This window comes from Maylandia zebra, linkage group LG20 (assembly GCF_041146795.1).
Source record: "Maylandia zebra isolate NMK-2024a linkage group LG20, Mzebra_GT3a, whole genome shotgun sequence".
NCBI classification, from domain to species: domain Eukaryota; kingdom Metazoa; phylum Chordata; class Actinopteri; order Cichliformes; family Cichlidae; genus Maylandia; species Maylandia zebra.
Window position 1 is genome coordinate 34,240,171 of NC_135186.1, and position 20,373 is coordinate 34,260,543.

At 41.4% G+C, this 20,373-nt stretch overlaps 1 protein-coding gene across 1 annotated transcript in view; it reads right to left on the bottom strand.

Moving 5' to 3' along the window:
- cacna1fb (calcium channel, voltage-dependent, L type, alpha 1F subunit) overlaps positions 1–6,426 on the bottom strand; it is a 52,224-nt gene extending 45,798 nt beyond the window's left edge. The window contains exon 1 of the mRNA XM_012923818.3: positions 6,102–6,426. Within this exon, the coding sequence (XP_012779272.1) occupies positions 6,102–6,123 (22 nt within the window). The 5' untranslated portion in view covers positions 6,124–6,426. The remainder of the gene's footprint in view (positions 1–6,101) is intronic.
- Positions 6,427–20,373: the final 13,947 nt, after the last annotated feature.

The following is a 20,373-nucleotide window of genomic DNA, read 5'->3' on the forward strand; positions in this document are numbered from 1 at the left end:
AGCAGATCTGCGTAGTTACTAGAAAAACTTCTCACCGATGCATTTGGTCATATTCTGCTCTGAGCTGCATCAACGTATGATGACAAGTTTTTATGTTTTAGGAAAATAAAAGGACTCAATTGAAGAGCTGGTGAAGCTGCTTCACCCGCAGGACAACAAGAACCATCCAATTATCCCCGAATTATCCCGAGTCAGCTTGCATCATCGAGAGGACAGTGAGTGTGTGTTCAGGTACTTGTGTCTTTGTGGGGACCAATCCGATTTTACTTATATTTGTGAGGACGCTGTAGCCAGTCCTTACTTTTAGACAGATGTTAAAAGGTTGAGTGTTCAGACCTGGTTTTATAGTAAAGACCTCACATAGTACAAAACATTTTTTTTAAAGTTAAATGGATCTTTTGGCAACGGATGATGTGAATTTATTGAAATTCTGGACATTTTTTACCTACATTTTCTAAAGTAAATTCATAGAGAAGATGAGAATCGTTCTTAAAAAACTGAACGAGTTTCAGGTTGGCATTATTTTAATGATGGTCTTCGCAAACATGTGTGAGTGTGTGTGGTGTAGTGGTACATTCCACGGCTCGCACAGAACTCTCCATCCGCCTTGTTAACTTTCTACTTTTCACTGCCCATTCTCAGTGTGTGTGTGTGTGTTAGTGTGTGTCACGCTACCCTCCAGCCTGGTCCAGCTGGAAGGTCATCAGTTCAGTTAGTGAATGTTGGAGCAGTTTTTTCTTCTTCACTGCTCACAAACACAGTTCTGCAGCAGCAGCCATGCTCAGTTCTCTAGTCAGTCCAGTGAATATTATAATGTTTATTATCTGATAAATCATCCAAGTGCTCAGATCTCCTCCTACAAAACACAAGCTTAACTGTGTTAATTGTGAAAGTAGATTCATTCTTGTTTAATTTCCTTAGAAATTATGCTAAAATGTTTCAAAATAAGCAACATCAACAAAGCTGAGATAGGAGCTATTTATCTTAAATAAAATAAAAGTTATAGAAGAGATATTTTGTTCAGTTTTTACAAATGCTCCTGTGTACTCCTGTTAGCAACATTAAAGCAAAGACTTCACTTAGTTATTTTAAAACACACTGCTGTTGAGATTAAAAAAATAATAATAATGAATTTAGTTAATTTCATGCATTTGATTTACCATGACCATAGTAACCTTTACTCTGTTAGTCTTTCTGGGCTTTTTGTTCTATAATATATACACTATACTTTCTACTATATGAATGAGGAATGGAAAAAAATGACAGCAAGTCTGAATGCTATTGTTGCGATTAAATTGCAGAGCTTGAAAAGCTTTTTGGATCCTTTTTGATGGAACTGATTTCAGGGCGTTACAGACTTTTAAGGACTTACAGTTTGTTGCGAATAACTTTTTTTAAATAAAGCCCTGAGGGTGAGATATTAAAACATGGATTTCTCAGCCTTCAGAAGAAAAAAAAAAAGAGTGACATCTGAGAAATCAGACAAGGGTGGATGTGAAAAGATAGCACCCTTCAGGTCAACATCAAGGAGCCATCAGTAACAAATCAGCTGAACTAAAACAACTGAAAGACTCCTGTCAGTGTCTCAGAGTCCAGCTGGATCAGGATGGACCAGCCTACTCGCCTTAAAGGTTACTTGGGGGTTTAAGTCGTGTTAAAATAAACTTTCTTTCATGCGCTCAGAACAAAAGGAGGGATTAACTCTACTGCCACAGCAACAGATGAAGTTATATGGGAAATGCTAATTTCCATGACGACGTTATCAGAAAGTCCGTGAAGAGCATCTTAATTCAGTGAGCAGAGAGCAGAAAGTCTGATCCTCCTATATCAGGATCAGGAGGATTAAACTGAGTCCCTCTTAAAAAGATGGAAGCCACAACCTCCAGTAATTTCATCCCACCTGAGCTCTGAGGTCAGACCTGACAGAGATCTGAGGTTCTGTAGCATCCCTCCATCTGCAGATATAATGGTTTTCATTGTGCAGGAACGCCTACGTCAGTCCGGACTGCACACTTTATGAAGAAAGTAATGAAGAATTTTACAGTTCCCACCTGTTTTCATAACTGTTTACACTGAAAACATCATTAATGGAGTAAAAAACAGATCCAGAGCAGGTGGAGAGTTCAGTAACCATATCCATTCATGCAGAGCTCATGGTTAATTCTTGAAGAACCAAGCTCAGCCAGCAATCGTGACAGCTCAGCTGACCTCAACACCAGCCCACATCAGCTATGCTGGTAACCTTCTGTGCCCTGGGCTACAAAGTAAGCTCAACATAGCCAGGATATCATTCAATTATCTGGTTTCACTTACCCTAAATCAGCCATAAGGCTAAGGGTTAAAACTGATGGCGGTGCTGGTATGGTGAAAACTGGCAGATGTTACAGTGAATGGCTGTCCTAATATTATATCTTAAAATGTGAGAGATTTGAAGGGGAACCAAGACAAAGTGGCTAAAATGAACTCAGAACTGAAATTGATATTTTTGCTCCAGGGGAAAAGATTTGGATCAGGGTGCTTGATCGTAGGGAGTCATCTGATTGTTGGAGTGTTCTCTCTGCTATTGCCTATTATGGTCTTTACCTTTAGCACTTTGATGTGTTTAGTTGAATTGAAAAATTGAGGGTAAGAACACTGAATCACAGACAGTGTGTTGCACTTTTGGAGGAGGATGAGACTGATGCTGGTGACGTAGACCAGCGGTCCCCAACCTTTTTTGCGCCACGGACCAGTTTATGCCCGACAATATTTTCACGGACCGGCCTTTAAGGTGTCGCGGATAAATACAACAAAATAAAACTAGTACCGGTACCGAAAAAAAGAAAATTTATTCATAACACACGTAAAAAGACCCAGGAAAACCGAGTAAATGATAAAAACGATAACAGAATAACGCTGAAAACCGATAAAAACCCTGAAAACTATACATTTCACACCTGAGCCTCAACTCTCGCGGCCCGGTACCAAACGACTCACGGACCGGTACCGGTCCGAGGCCCGGGGGTTGGGGACCGCTGACATAGGCACACAGATAACAGGTGGCTCAGCCTGGGCAAAGTGCTAAAAATAGTCTGGGACCTGAAAGCAGAAAATCAAAAAATTTGTGAGAAGAAAGGAAGATCTTGAATTTGCTGTCTGGATTAATTAAAGGACTAAATAGCAAACTGCAACGCAAAGGCCTATTTACACATGGTAAATGGACTCCTTCTTATATAGCGCTTTGCTACTCTCCTGGAGCACTCACTGTGCTTTATACAACATGTCACGTTCACTTTCTTCATGGCTAACATTCACACACATTCATACTCCAGCGAATGCATTAGAGAACAGCTTGGGGTTAGTATGTTGCCCAAAGGAGACCTGGCATGCAGACATCCATGGATGGAACCACTAACCTTCCAATCAGGAGATGACCCGTCTACCTCCTGAGCTGCAGCCACACTTTAACTCCAAAACATAGTCACACTCACACACCAGTGAAACAGTCGACAGTGAAAGAAACCACAACATCAGGTGACTGCCTAAGCTGGTACTCATCAATGTTATGAGGCCAGTAAGTTTTCAAAGCAATGTATGGACTTCAAAACAGCTGAGAGTGAAATGCACATCATTTCATTCCTTGCACTTGCAAAGAGGAAAATGCATCCAGTGGTGTTCACCTTGAACTCATTGACCTGCAGTCCGATTCACTGCTGGCAGAGCACTTCAAGCCAATATTTCTGCTGGATTTTTATTCTTCTTTCAGAAAGGACAATTTCTCTATATAAAGAGAGATGCTCAGAAGATGTTAGCTCTCTTTGCATCTACGTTCATTTGTGAATAAAAACAACTTTGAATCTCTTTGAATCTTTCCTCCATTTCAGGCTATTCGTACTACCTCTGACATATTCCATGTTGAATCCACTGTCAATAATGCCTCTTCTATTCATGCCACTGCTGTCCTTGTCTTTAGGATTTCTAGAACACCGCCATACATCAGAATATAAATTGCTGCAGATGATATAAAAACCTTATTTTGACTAAAAAGCCCAAACATTAAAGGAGACATGCTCCAAATGCAGGCAGCAGAAACAGACTCATACAAGCAGGAAACACATGCACAGAGAAACAGGTGCTGCTTTAGGATGTTAGATGTCCTCAGTTTGGATGAAGATGGGTGATTCCAAGTCACACATATGTGTGTTATTTTCTATATGGAGCATTATGTCACCAGGTTAGAGCTATTAGAGTCATCCTTCATGGTAACAGCGTAACTCCAGAGATGACCAGCTGATCAATGTTTACCTGAGGCTCTGACAACTCTTTAGGGCTCAATGTGGCACATATGCATATATAAAACTTCACAACATGACATGAAGCAGAGTCATCCTTTTTAAATTGCCATGTTTTGGATTTCAGGGCTACCATATCTGAGATCTGAGGCCTGCCTTGTTAAGAAGACTTGACCACTGTTAGCGTGTCCACACAGATGCACAACTGCATCATATCCAGAAACACAACATAAAGCACAACGATAAACACAATCCAACAGCTTTAGATGCTGCACGGCTGCATCCAAGCAGAACAGATCACTGTAATCCAGTAAAGCTGATCAGGCCACAGCGACGAGGTGGTCCTCTGCCTCCACGATTCACTGCACTTATAACAGTAACATCTACAGCTACACATTCACATACAATGCTCTTTGTGCAAGGAGGAACAGGATGAGCGCTGCCAGAACTACAAAAATAACCTCCAGGATAGCACTGGTGTAAACATTTCTGACCACACAATCATAAACAGACTTCATGAGGGTGGCCTGAGGGCCCAACATCCTTCAGTGGGCCTTGTGCTTGCTGCCCGGCACCGTGGAGCCCGATTGGCACTTGCCATAGAAGGCCACGGGCACAGTGCTTTTCACCCTATGCCGCAGTCTAGGACCAGTTTCTTCTCCACGAACCCCCCTCCCCCTCCTACCCCGAGTCACATGGCACATCTATGACATATTCTTTACACCTCAGTGGACAGCGCAGTTTCCCCAATGAGTGATGTTCCACACAGTAAGCAGAAAACACCCCTTTGAAGTTAAGCATTAAAAGCACTCTGTCTGGTTCCTGAGCCTGGATTACAAACCAGACACAGTAAAAAAAACACAAAGACCAGACCTTAAAGAGCTGCAGACCCACAGGTTGATTCTACTGCAAATCTGTTTTTTAGATCAGAGATCAAGTTCATCTCATTTCATCAGAGAGAAACTGTGAGGCTGAAAAAATGATTCAGTATATCTGGTTTTCTTTCATCATCACCTGACTGACAAACTCAGGTTCAGGCACCCAGAGCGACCAGAACTTGTGATGCAAACAACTTGCTGTTGAAAAATCAATAAAAGGAAATGAAATTAATTAAGCACACAGAGACTGAAAATAAGCACATAAAGGCCACAGGTAAAAGCACGACAACTGTGAAATGACCACAAAAGATTAAAAAGTGGACAAACATTTAGCGTGAGGATCGTGTTCTCCAGAAAGTGAAGATATCAAAGCTCAAGATCTCCTCGTGCCTTCAACGTGACCTAAATGATCACAGCAGCTTCTAAATCTCTAAGGTGTGCACAGATGTGCTGTATGAAGCTGAAGTTAGTAGAAAAGAAACACAAAGATCACGTATTGGTTTGAATCTCTGCTCTACACTGCAGCATCACACACACACTCACACACAGGATTTACAGCTGTAGGGAAACAGGACATAATGATAGGAACCATTAGTTCAGGTGATGTGAAGGGAATCAGATGGTAAACTGGACCAGATGTTTCACGTCCCATATTTACTCTTGTGCTGTTTGTTCAAACTTTTTATTTCTATGTTATCAAATGTGCCCATTTAGAAGATTTAAAAATTCTATTCGTGAGTTTCTTTGGAGAGAAAATTTAGTTTTAGTTTCAGATCACTTCTGCATTTCCCATAACTCTGCGGGGAACAAATAAAAGCCAAATGAGCTGTAGTCGATTAATCACACAGCTGTGACCTTCATACAGAAAAGCTGTTCCAGTCTGGCTCCAGCTGAAACACAGAAATCTGAACTTTAACCAAGTGATCCACTGACAGGTTCACTGAGCGCTTACTTCGGTGGTTCTCCTCGTACATCTTCGCTGATGCTCAGCGCCACACACCGATGATCATCGTCAGTCGATCCGAGCTTTCATCAGTTTCCTGCCGGTTCCGTCATCAGCTGCTTTATTCCAAGTCACCAACAACTTATCCGCATTTCGCTGACAAATGCACCTGAAAATTAATCCACCTTTCTTCTGATGCAGCTAAATTTTCCGATTCATCGATCAATTAATTAATTAATCAACCTCCAAATGAAGTTAAAAAGTATGAAGAAAAAAGGATAAATCCAGACATGCAGCGATCGAGGAGGTGAATTCAGCTTCTTTTTAAGCTTCGCTTCACTAATCTGACTCTCTTCATCTATCTGCCCATCGCTCCCTCTCTCTGTCTGTCAGAGGTTCTCTACCTCTCTCTCCCTCCCTCTCTCTCCCAATTGGGGATTAAACAGAAAAAACATCGGTGTTAAAGGGGAGGGCAAATGGAGACGAATTAAAGGCGCAGAGACGGGAGCCTTTATCACAGAACTGATTAAAATGATAAATGTTCTGAGGAAGGTAAAAACCCAAGACCACAAATGTAATCCCTCTGTTTCCTTTTCTTTTCTGGGAGAAAGTATTAGTCATGAACTAAAATCACAGGTCAGTTTTTCAGATTATGTTCCTGCACAGAGTCAAAGAGGAGACGAATAAATACATTATTTATTTTTCTTTCTTTAAACGAAAATCCTGCAGTGGGGCGCAGGTGTGTGTTATTATTAACCCTTAACGTGGCTGTTTGTCCCTTTGGGTTCCAACAATAAAAGTTTATTTTTAGACCACAAGATCAAATTATTATTTCGTTATTATTTAATGGATCACTAAAAAGCTGGAAGCGATGTCTTTTTAACAAGCCTGTACCAGAAACGTTAAAAAAATGCCATTTTAATTTCAGTTTCAGTGCAGCGTTATATCAGTGGTGTCCTCTAAAAAATGGAAATGGAAGATTTTGTGGAGGACATAGCCGACTGGCCATCGGCCACCAGGTGGGCAGTTTGTGCCGTACTTCAGCTAGAATGGAAAAAAAGACACAAAGGTGGATTTATTCTGTGTCTTTATGCTGTCAGCTGCCTCTTCTTCTCTCATTCAATCATGAAACTGATCAATGATCAGCTGATCCGCTTTTCTCTCTTGTTTATCGCCCACTTTGCGCCAGAAAGAGGAAACCAGCGGATGTCGCCTTAAACAACAGCAGCACGTTTAAGCTTGATCAGCTGTTGTTAGAATTTATTTAATATTAATTTCTAGTATCAGCTGATGTTTGCTGGAGCCACAGCTGTAAAGCTGCTGGTCATGATGTCAGTTTGGTTATCTGGTGAGAGGGAAACATGAAGATGAAACCAGGAGATGTCCTTACTGAATCATCAGAGCTGAACAGGTGATGGAGAAACAGGTTTACCTTTTAGGTGACATGAATGAGTTGAAGGGAAGTTATGAACTGTTTCTGAGAGACAAATAACACCAGGATCCTTTTTTAGGTAGCTGACAGCTGGTAACTGTGCAGGGGCGGGTCTAGCAAAGTTTTGCCAGGGGGGCAGGTAGGGCATTAACAGGGAGAGGGGGACACAAAGAAGTACTTTTCTTTTTATTCTCATTTAAAATGTCTCACTTTTAATAAATAATTATCTGAATCTTACAACCAAAGTTTTTATCTGATGTAAAATGTATAGAAATCATACATATACCAGCAAGACTGTACATCACTGTCACAACAGCGTTTCTTTTCATTCAAAGGCTTTATGGTTTTTTCCTATAATACCTGCTGGGCCGGTCTCTAGTCAAAATGCCCGGGCTGATTTTTTGTCCCAGTCCAGCCCTGGTGGAGGACATCTACTCATCGGAAATATGCTTGGGCAGGATACTAACACAGAGTTTCTCAGAGTGTGAATGAGTAAAGCACTTAACCATAGGAGGAAGTGCTTGTATGAATGGGTGAATGTGGCAAGTTTTACTTGGGCTTTGAGCGCTCAGATATTTTAATTGTGAAAATCATTTTCACAATTAAAATGATCCAATTTCTCTAAAAGCTTAAAAGTGTAAAACATAAAAAGCCCAACATTTAACTAAAATTGCACAAATACAACATATCAAATGTTAAAAGGAGTATTTTTATTTTTAACGTTAACATTTTGAATTTGATGCTAGCATAAAGTCTCTACAAAAAGAGAGGGCAGGGCTGCCAATAAAACACATGACCGAGCATCTTCCAAACCCTGAAACTTAATCAGGTTTAAGGTTTAAGGTTATAAAAACGGCAGAGAGGCTCTGTCACGGTTAAAGATGGGAAGAGGTTTAAAGCTCTATAGATTACTACGTGGGCCACTAGGTAAAGAAATTAAGAATCTGGAGATTTCATCATGTAACGTAAATAATATCATTAAAGATTCAGAGAATTCAGAGAAATCTTTATACACCTGGGACAAGACTGCAGACTAATATTAACTGCTGGTGGTCTTTAAAGACAGACTGCTTTGGAAATATCTGCATGTTCTCAGGAGCAGATGTGAAAATCACTGTGAGCAAACAGTTCATTCCTGCATTCACAAGTGCAGATTAAAACTATACAATGCAAAGAAAAAAATCATTAATGTGAAAACAAGCCAATCGGAAATAACTGAAATCATTTTTGGAAATGACTGAAACCTGCAATGAAGAGGAGACACATTATTATCAGAATCCACGTGCACATGGCGCGGGTGGCTTTCATATCTGTGAAGGCACAACTGGCCTCCTGCAGCCCACACCTTTCACCCCACTGAAAATATTTGAAGTGTTATGAAATAAAAATGAATAAAGCAGCTTGGATCCTATGGGGGAGGAACGGGGAAACATTTTTCTTTCAAAACTTTTTTCCACAAAATCAACAGAGTTATTTAAAAAATAAGAAGTGATACAGTTAGTTTGTGTTTTATTCCTGGCATTAAATTTAAAATGAGTATTTATTTGCTTATTTATCAACAGTGGTCTTGGTTTCAGATTTGATATGCTGATATATTGTATTTGTTCTGCTGTCAGTTAAATGTTTCTGTTTTCAGTGACATTTTACAAATAGTTCTCACATTTTTGGAAACATTTCGTTTGCATTTTGTTTCATGACTAGCAGTGATTACAGTTTACAAGGAAATAATTTCTTTTGCTTTTATAAAACAATCAGCTGGGTTTTCACCAGTAACCCTGATGCAGAGGGTGTTTGGGGCAAGCTGCATGTAAGAAGCTGACAGTGGAGGTAAGATTTCTGTGTAAAGATGCAGTTTTAATGAACATTGTTTAGTTCTAGTGGTTTAAATTCAGTTCAGGAGACAAACATTAACAGTACAAAGATGGCAAACTGTTCATTGCACTAGCTGAGACCACATCCTCATTGAGGTTTGACAGTATTTAGCGACAGGTGGCGTCAGCATGAATTGAGGCTGCGGTTTGGGAAAGGCCTCAGAGGAGACTAACAGCGGCAGAGAATGAGTTCAGAGTATACAGAGAAGGATGCAGAGTGCCTCTACCAAAAGCTCTGGAAAAAGTCCTAGAAAACTTTCGAAGAGTTTCAGGACAATATTCAGTAAATACACAATCTAATCTTTGGGTGCAGCAGCTGTCATGCCAGCAGACTTTCAGTGCACAGGAAAACTCTCTGCTGTGTCCTACTGAGGCAAGATGGTTTTCATAGTGGATAACCTCCAGAATACCATTCAATAAATATCATTCTTCAGTTTTAACACTTAACAGCATCTGTTACTCTGGTGACTCTGGGTTCTCTCAGGATGCCCTTGTAGCTTCAGGATCCTACAATGTGCTCAGAGGGAAAAAATAATAAGATAGGAATACATTTCACTGTCCCACATGGGAAATTTGTCCTGAACAAACAGGCATACACATAGCTGCATTAAAATAATAAAAAATAACAATAAATTAAATAAATAATTAATTATGTTTATGTTTCCCATAAAGCAAACGTTCAAGTGCACAACAATGTGTCCTTTTAAACGGACTCTTTATTTAAAAGTGCAATAGAAGCTGGGAGAAATTAGAGCTGGTAGCAGTTTGTTTCACTGTCCTGGAGGGTAATACTCGTACTCTGAACAAGTCTCTGAATAACTCATAGTCTAAGCTGATTTCTCACATAAAAAGTCGACATGTTCTTCCTAGGAATTTGTCTATATCGTTCTCACTCCCGGGGCGTAGTATACCGACGTTTTGTCACGTCCCGCGGCGTTCCTGATGAACGCAAAGGTGACCTTCCGCGTTGTTACGGTCTGCGCCAGGTTATGGCTGAATTCCAGTGGAATGACGGTCCCGCGGACGTCCCAGCCATGTGTTCCAGCCCTAAACCAAACCTTATCCCTAACCCTAACGTTATTGCTAACCTGAACCAGCAGTTAAATGATGTAAAATAGTGTTTTCCAAAGCGATTTTAAGAAAATGAACGAACATGTGTAGATTGAGTCCAAACGGTTCTCATGTGTTCTACTTAGGAAGTGTTGGCGTAAAAAAGTTGACGATTTGTCACCTAGCGTAAAATATTAGGCTTAGGGAGTGAGAACGTGTTGAAAAGAAAAAGTTCAAGGCAGGATCGAGTTTAAGTTCAGCCTGTATGGAGAAATTGCCTTTTAGACTTGAGTCACTGTGTCCGATAAGCTTTCTTTATGTCTCACTTTCACCATAACCTCAAGGTCTGTGTCTCCAAATATTCTTTGTACACTAATGGAAACCTGCTCAGACTTTAATGTTGCCTCAGCCTGGATGAGCTGAAACAGAAAAAAACATGGCACCGTCCACATACTTGTGATCGAGACTACAGATGGATGGATGGACAGAAGCTATGTCCCCATCAGATCAGAGATGAGAGGATGCAGGGCAGCGTGTGTGTTTGTGTGTGCGTGTGTGTGTCCCTAAGCTTCTATATTAAGCCCCTTATAATCCTCGGTGCTGCTGCTGCTGGACTCAGAGAGGATTTACCTCTTTCTCTCGTTTCACTCGTTTGTTGTTTCTCTCTAAATAAAGGACAGAATAAAAAAAAAAAAAACAGTCTGAACTCAATCCTGAAAGCATTTCGGATATTTACTGTTAAAATCAATCCTTTGGTTTGTGATATTCTGGATTAGGCTCTTAAAAGGATCAGGACAGAAGGACGTGGATAGGTGCCTTTATTGAACAGCAGGACATCACACACTAACTTGTTGTTTCTTAGCGTGCAGAAACTACCCTTTTTTGTTGTTATATATTGGTCAACCAAGAACTAGCCCTGTAACAGGCACTTCTGTATTTTACCACTGGGGGGCAACAATTCACTCTATTACATTCCTCCCCTTTTAGATTTGTAATTGAAGTAAGCAACCCTTTAAAGAATGTATTTCACTGCCCCCACCAAAAAGAAATATTCTGTGGCCCTTACGAACAATGAACAAATGTAGCCATTACTTCCATTATTAACTCTTCACTTCTAAAATAACTGGCAGTAAATAACTAAAACATAACTCTACATTTTCAAAGATTCAGTCTCTTTGGGGGAACTCTGCGTCTCTCTGGGTATCTGCGTTCCACAGATGGGCTTTGGGTGGTTTCTGGGTTGGATACTGGTGGTTCATCGGTTGTCTGTTTAGGTGGTTCAGGAGGTAAGGAGTGTGATGTTAAAATCCCAGGTGGACTTGGTGGTATCTCTGGAACAACACTGTCCATAATCACTTCTGGCCGTCCCTCTGAAACCGGTGAAAATATAACTGGGGGTTTCTCCACAGTCTGTCTCCATGGTAACAGGTGATCCACATGTATTGTGCGTGTTCTCTGTCCCTCTTGTATCAGGTAAGTAACACTTCCCATTTTCTTCAGAACTGTTCCCTGAGTCCATTTTGTTTCCCCCCCCCTGAAGTTTCGGATACGCACAGCGTCTCCCTCCGAAAAAACACGAACAGGTTGGGTTTTGTAATCATGGTGTCGCTTCTGCTCAGACTGTTTCTGTTCAATGTGTCTGCTTAGTTCAGGTTTCAGCAGGCTGAAGCGAGTCCGGATCTGACGTTTCAGGAACAACTCTGCTGGTGTACGACCCGTTACAGTGTGCGGTGTACTGCGATACATGATAAGGAAGTTTGCCAAACGATGACTGAGTGGCAATGTGGCCTTACCATCTGCTTCCAGCACATTTTTCATCAGGGATCGTTTCAGGATTTGTACTGACCTCTCTGCTGCCCCGTTTGATGCAGGATGATAGGCAGGAACAGCTCTGTGTCTGATCCCATTTAACTCCAGAAACTGATTGAATTCCTTTGACACAAGTTGAGGTCCATTGTCTGAAACAAGCTCTTCTGGAAGTCCATATGAAGCAAATAACCCTCTCAAAACCTCAATGGTGTTGTGTGAGGTAATGGATGGCATAGGGAACACTTCCAACCATTTTGAATGACTGTCAATGACAACTAAAAAGTACTGCTTGCCTTTTTCAGCGAAATCAATGTGAATCCGTTGCCAAACTCTCTCAGGCCACTTCCACGGATGGAGTGGTGCAACGGGTGGTGACTTCTGTACAGCCTGACAGACTGAGCAGCTTTGAACCAGTTCTTGTATATCACCATCACAGCCTGGCCACCACAGGTAACTGCGAGCGAGTGCTTTCATACGACAGATACCTGGATGTTCATGATGCAGGTCTTCCAGCACTTTCTGTTGGTAAACCGGTGGAATGATGACCCGTTGTCCCCAAAGAACACATCCTTGTTCTGCTGACAGCTCGTGTCTGCGTGTAAAGTAAGGCTTAAGTGATTCGTCTTGCATATAACTTGGCCACCCATTCATGGTGTAGCTCCAGACCTTGCTGAGGATTGGATCCTTCATGGTTGCTCTCTCAATGTCTTTAGCTACTATTGGTAGCTCTTCCACATGTGAGAAATAGAAGATACTTCCCTCAGCGGCAATGTTGTCTGGCGTATTCCGAGGTAGACGTGACAATGCATCTGCATTAGCATGTTCAGCTGATCTTCTATATTCAATGTCATAATTGTATGCCATTAGAATAAGAGCCCAGCGTTGCATTCTTAGTGCAGCGAGTGTTGGGACAGCTGACTTTGGCCCTAGTATAGCCAGCAGTGGCTTATGATCTGTTATGAGGGTGAATTTCCTTCCATACAGATATTTATGGAATTTCTTTACTCCAAAAATTATGGCAAGGGCCTCTTTTTCTATCTGGGCATACTTTCGCTCAGCTTCAGTTAATGTTCTTGATGCGAAAGCCACAGGCCTTTCCTCTCCATTTTCCATGACATGAGAGATGACTGCGCCCAATCCATAAGGTGATGCATCGCAGGCTAACTTCAATGGCAGATTTGTGCTGTAGTGCACCAACACTTTGTTCTGCAGCAGTAGACTTTTTGCATCCCTGAATGCTTTTGCACATTCCATGGTCCAAATCCATTTAGCATCTTTTCTCAACAGGTTATGCAAAGGCTGAAGAATGGTGGATGGATTTTCCAAAAATCGACTGTAGTAATTTAGAAGACCAAGAAAGGACTTCAGTTCAGTGACGTTTGTTGGTTCTGGTGCATTTGCTATGGCTGCTACCTTTTCCTCTAAAGGATGCAGACCATCCCTGTCAATACGATGTCCCAGGTACTCCACACTGCTCTGAAGAAAGTGGCACTTGGAAAGCTTCACTCTGACACCATGCTTCTCCAGACGTGTGAGTACTTCCTCCAACCTCTTCAAATGATCCCTTTCAGATGAAGCAGTGATGAGGATGTCATCCAAAAAGCAGGTGACATGCTCCATCCCCTGAAGGATTTGATCCATCACAGACTGGAAAAGAGCCGGAGCACTGGAAACACCATAGCTGAGGCGATTGTACTTATAGAGACCTTTGTGTGTGTTGATGACCAGATACTTCTCTGATTCTTCATCTAACTGTAGCTGCTGATAGGCATGAGAAAGGTCAAGTTTACTGAAGGATATTCCTCCAGCTAAAGTGGCAAACAAATCTTCAGTATTTGGAAGTGGATATCTTTCCTCTTCAACACACTGGTTGACACTGACTTTGTAGTCACCACATATCCTAATTGTTTTGTCTGCCTTTGGCACAGTAACAATAGGGGATGCCCACTCACTTTTCTCAACCTTTGAAATAACCTTCACCTTTTCCAATCTGTCCAGCTCCTTTTCCACAGCTTCTTTTAGTGCATAAGGAACTGGGCGAGCTTTACAGAAAATTGGTGTGGTGTTTGGTTTAGTGTGGATTCTAGCTTTAAATCCCTTTATGCAGCCTTGGTCATCCGAAAACACTGCCTGATGGCGCTGAATCACTTCTAGTACTCCTGGCTTTGCTTCTTTCTGCACCAGTACCTTGTGTACTGTGAAAATCTGTTTCCAGTTCAGCTGTAGTTTCTTTAACCAGTTTCGTCCAATCAGAGCTGGTCTGTCTCCCTGAACAACGATCAGTGGTAGGGTGATGTTTTGAGTCCCATACTGTACTGGTAACATAATATATCCACGCACAGCAATGTGTTGGCCTGAGTAGGACTTGAGCTTTAGCCCACTGGCTGGTTTTATAGGGAAATGAGTGAGATGCATCTGATAATACTTGTCTGATACTACCGACACTGCTGATCCTGTATCCAGCAGCATGGTGGTGTTCTTGCTCCCAAGCGCAACATCCACTGTGTATCCCTTCTCACTGGAGGTGATGGAGTGCATTGAATAAACTCCAAAAAGTTCAGCTTCATCATTCCTACTTGAGCATTCATCCTCAGTTTCCAAATACTGAGTTTGCTGACTGAATTTTTTATTCCTGCAAGCACGTGCAATGTGTCCTATTTTTGCACAAACATGACACTTTTCGCTCTTAAATTTGCACTCACGTGCTGAATGCTTTCCACCACAACGATAACATGGTTGCTTCATTCCTGTGTCTTTTTTAGGTCCCTTCCAGTTCTTTGGCTTGTTATTGCCCTCTTGCCTGTTCTGTCCTTTCCATCCTTTGTTGAAAAAATTTGGCGCATTTGTCAAGGCATTTACGTGGTGAGGGTCCTGGCGTCCTGAGAACTCCATCGTATTTTTCGAAGCGAGTTCCATGGATACGGCAATCTCACATGCACGTGGAAATGTAAGATCCTTTTCCGATAGTAGCTTGCGCTGCACAGCATCAGAACGCAGCCCACTAACAAAACGATCCCTCAGGGCCTCATCCAAATATTGTCCAAAATCACATGTGGCTGACAACTGCCTCAGGGCGACAACATAGTCAGAAACTGCCTCCCCTTCTTTCTGGTTACGTTTCTGAAAACGAAAACGCTCAGCTATCACCACTGGAGTCGGCTTATAATGCGCACTTAACGCCCCAGTCAGCGCTGCATATCCCATGGTACTCGGTACCCTCGGAGACACAAGATTCTTTAGCAGCCTGTATGTATCTGCTCCGATCACAGAGAGAAACGTGCACACTTTCTTCTCATCGGAAACATCATTTGCCAACATCCATTGCTCCAACCGCTCCAAATATGACTCAAAATCTTCCTTCGATTCATTATACTCTTCAACACGACCCACATGCATCGCCATGTTAGCTCACCAAAAGCTGTTCCGCTGCAGCCGTGAAGAAAACGTCTTGATTTGTCTTTTTCTTTACATGTGAACACAACCCTCCTACAGCCTCTGTCACGCTGTGGAAATCTTTAGAATCCTCGTCGCCAGTTGTGATATTCTGGATTAGGCTCTTAAAGGGATCAGGACAGAAGGACGTGGATAGGTGCCTTTATTGAACAGCAGGACATCACACACTAACTTGTTGTTTCTTAGCGGTGCAGAAAACTACCCTTTTTTGTTGTTATATATTGGTCAACCAAGAACTAGCCCTGTAACAGGCACTTCTGTATTTTACCACTGGGGGGCAACAATTCACTCTATTACAGGTTCATGCATAATCTTCTTTTCCAAGTCAAACCAAAAAGTGTTAAAAAAAATTAGATTTTTGTGTTTCCAGCCTGTTTTAAATAAAACCCATCACTTTACTGAATGCGTAGCAGCTGGAGCTAAAGATCAGTTTCCAGGTAGAAAGCATGTGACAGTCAGGTGCCACTCTCCAGAGGTCTGAAAGAAGTCAACATGGAAGTTTCAAAAATGATTGCAGTTCCTCTTATGTCCACTTGAGGCTGGCTTCCATATGCACCTTTATAGCAGAACTAAACACCCTGGTCTAAAAAACAAAGAAAGAAAAAGAAAGGGAAAAAGTTTAACATCAGTCCAGTCGTTTATTTATTTATTTATTGTTACTCATCCATCCAGAACATCGGGTTTAACTGGATTTCTGTATTTTAAACCTCATGCTGATGCAAAAGTTCAGCAAAGAATGATTTTTAAGTAAGATGAGAACTTTCTGAAAAGTCATCTTTATTTTACAGAAGTTTTATTGAATCAGTTTTTTCCTTTTGTATCTTTGCCTGGTTTGGTAATAGGACTCTAAACAACAAAAATGGATTGTGACTTCTGGTAAAACCTGCCAGCAAAATCTCAGGATGTTGGCAAGACGGGCTTTTGGGCACTTTTAACAACCATGAGCTGTTAAAGGCTCATTCTGTTATTACTTTTAGCCACCCAGTCCACAGTGACTTTGACTCTTTACCCTCTGGCTGTTGTTTTAGAGTAGCTGTAAGGAGAACCGAAAGACTCGAGACTTCGTCTATTCCTACTGCAAACCATCGCCTTAATGACCAATATCCACTTCGGGGCTTTTTATCATTATTTTTATTCTACTTTTATCTTTTTTTTTTCATTTGTTGTGACACTGTTTTATTCTTATGCATTGGATATGCGTCTCCATGTCTTTGGTCCTGGTTGTGTGTATGTTGAACGTCCTTATTATAAGTATGTATGTTGCACACATAAGTTTCTGCAAGACCAAGTGGTCAGAGCAGGACCTGCAGGGAGCGATTGAAAAACAGCCCAGAGATGCAGCACATACACAGGCAGAGAGACAAAAGTAAAGACAATAAAAATAAAAATGAAACACAGAAACAACCAAAAGCAAAAGTTATGAACGTCAACGTCATAAAAGTAACTCATGCCAGAAACAAAGGTATTAATAGTCAGGCAAACCATCTGCAGTCTAAAGTATTACAGTATCACAATAAATCCTGCTGTCTCAATTTTTTCCCCATAATCCATATGGATGATGACATCATCTTTTGTATTAAAAACTGATCTTTGCTGCCTCCTGCTGGATTAAAACGGCATCACAACCAGTGTAGACTACAAAGAAGATGGAAAATAGGGTAGAAGAAAGAAAATAGTCTAGAGAAAAGAAAAGAGAAGGAAGATGCAGATGAGATACAAACGAGGTATTAGTAGAAAGGAGGAGGAGAAGGCGAGGAAAATTACAGAGCAGGAAGACGACGTTAGATCCTAGAAGACTCGTGGGGTTTTCTGTGTGATTGTTTTCCTCTCTCGAGAGTTTTAAATAAAAAGTCTTCCAGTGGAGTCTGTCAACCTTTGCAATGACAGACTTGAGGTGCGTGCTTACACCTGTGTTTGAAGGTGTGTGCTTTTTAAAAATTATTATTTTGGGCCTTTTTTCATAGAGACAGTAAAGCAGAGAGAGAGGAAGACATGCAGAGAGGCTGCAGTTCAGACTCGAACTCGGTCCTCCTGCACCCTGGCCCTACGGTCACCGGCTCACCCACTAAACCGGTGTACAGTTTGCGCTCTGTAATCAACTTTGTGCTGTAGTCGTATTATTCTCACATGAGATTATTTTAACAAACCAAGCACATTTTTCCTGATAATGATTTTTATCCTCCTGTACCTTTACTGTATAAAGAGCTTAAACCTCCAAAGTTTCAGGAGTGTTAGTCTTTATAAGAAGTGTTTGTGAACTAAAAATCAATCAATCCCAACGCAGGGGGAAATAATTCTGTCAGGGAGACCTACCCTTGGCACGACAGCTGTTGTGCAGGTGAAGCCAAAGGCAAGATATGCTTCATCATATGTTCTAGTCTTTGGCTTGGAAGCATATTTGGCAATGTTTCAACCTCTGCTTTGCATTTTTTTGGGAACGCTGTCAAGAAACCTGTCCATTATGCTAGCAGTGTCCAAGCATTCTTTTTTTATTTCTTTTTCTTTTATTCATACCGCCCCCTACTGCAATGGCTGTGTGTGCCCCCCACTTTGGGAACCACTGGCCCAACCGGTCGCAGCAGATGGCCCCTCCCCCCCGTCAGCCTGGTTCTGCTGGAGGTTTCTTCCTGTTAAAAGGGAGTTTTTCCTTCCCACTGTTGCCAAAGTGCTTGCTCATAGAGCTCAGACCTGCTGACCCCATTCTGTGATTTTACATGTCCTACCACTTCATGGCTGAGTTACTGTCATTTAAAGTTGCCTCCACTTTGTTATAACATCACTAACAGCTGACTGTGGAATATTTAGTGACTCGTTGCACAGGTGGCATCCTATCTCAGGACCACGCTGGAATTCATTGAGCTCCTGAGGGTGACACGTTCCTTCACAAATGTTTGTAGAAGCAGTCTGCATGCCTGGGTGCTTGATTATACACCAGTGGTCATGGAAGTGATTGGAACACCTGGATTTATTGATTTAGATGGGTGATGAAACAAAAGTGATGTTTGTGGACAAATTCCTGCCTTATAAAGCCAGTAAATGAAAACTCTCCTGGAAAATGTCCATTTTCTGTGGACAGGCTCCGAAAGTTAGTAAGGACCATAGATCAGTGGATTGGTGCTGCTTTATACAATAACCAGGCTGAAACAACCTTGAAAACACAACTGTAATTAGTAGAGGAGCATAACGCATTTATTGAGGGGGTAAAAAAACAAAAACATAGAGACTTGTTTTCCTGAGATAATGAGATATAGTCCATCTAAAGCAATAAAACAGAACAGAAGTTCTGAGCAACCCTTTCATGAACACACAAAAAAACGCTGTTTTTCTGACTTAATGAGACCCCAAAGTCCAGCATGGAGGAGGGCCTACAGCGTCTGCTGCTAATTAGCTGAGCCCTCCAACAATATTATTGCTCAAACCTGCAAGTATCTCAGTGTTTCAGACCCAAACTATTTTTTAAAACATGGATTAAAGTAAGCAGGGAAGGCAAATCGAGCTCTGAAGTGAGACTCGTTTAGGATTTTAAAATATCTCATTAATAGAAAAATGCAGCAGATTTGTTTTTTAAGGAAAAGTTTTCTCGGAAATCTAAGTTAATGTGCTCATTAATGAGGAAAAAGAGGCCAACTTGTTTTTCTCATATAAGCGTGTCATGCTTCGGCAGATTAATGCACCGACAGTTTCAGATTGAATAGGTGTGACTCTATGAGCAGCTGAAGGAACATAAGCTGGCTTTGAAGCCGTGTAAGATTTTGAATTTAGGAGTTTTATTTCTAAATGGGATATTCCCTCACTCGGATCTTGATATTTGTTGTGCAGAATGTCTTCAGACGTCACTGTCAAGATCTGAAGCTTCAGTTCCTCCACAGATAAATGTACAGGAACACACACTACAAATGATGAAGTGCTCATTAGGTCTCATATGACAGTACAGAGACAGTAATGGACCAGAGAGAGAGAGAGAGAGAGTGTGTGTGCACGTGCCTGTATGCCTGTCTTTGTGAGGACCAGCACAAGTTTAAAACCTTTTGGGGACTTTGCTTACAGTCTTAATTTTGAGGATTTAGACCAGTTTTAAGATTCAATTTAGAGTCAGGCGCAGGTTCAGGGTCAAGGACCTGGGACTGCAGTAGTTCTTGCAAACATACCATCGCACTGAAATACAAACAGTGTGTGTGTGTGTGTCTGTGTGTGTGTTTCCCAGGAGAGCTCATACCGCAGAAACAAAGAGCTATTTATTAGCGTATCCACCTGTAAATCACCACTGAGACCACAGACAGGGTAGAGTCCCATCCACCCACTCGATAAGACTGAAAACATAATAGTAATAAAACTTTATGCGATTCATATTTATATATTTAGAGTATGAGAACACATAACACCACCACAAGAGAGAGAGATGATCATTTTCACTTTGAATGCGTCCAATGTTAATTTAAATTACACATTTTCATTTATTTTAAAAATGCTGAAGTCTCCTTCTTTTAAAGACATGTAAAGACATTATGTGATGTTTAGCAGATATAATAGTAAGTTTTACACTCGCTCGCAGCGGTGAGGAATCTGACTGCAGATTTATTCTTTTATTTTGGTCAGAATGAGCAGCACACTCTCCTGCAAGTCTGAGGTCATGAGGAGTCTCAGCCAGATTGCTCTCTCCGAGCTT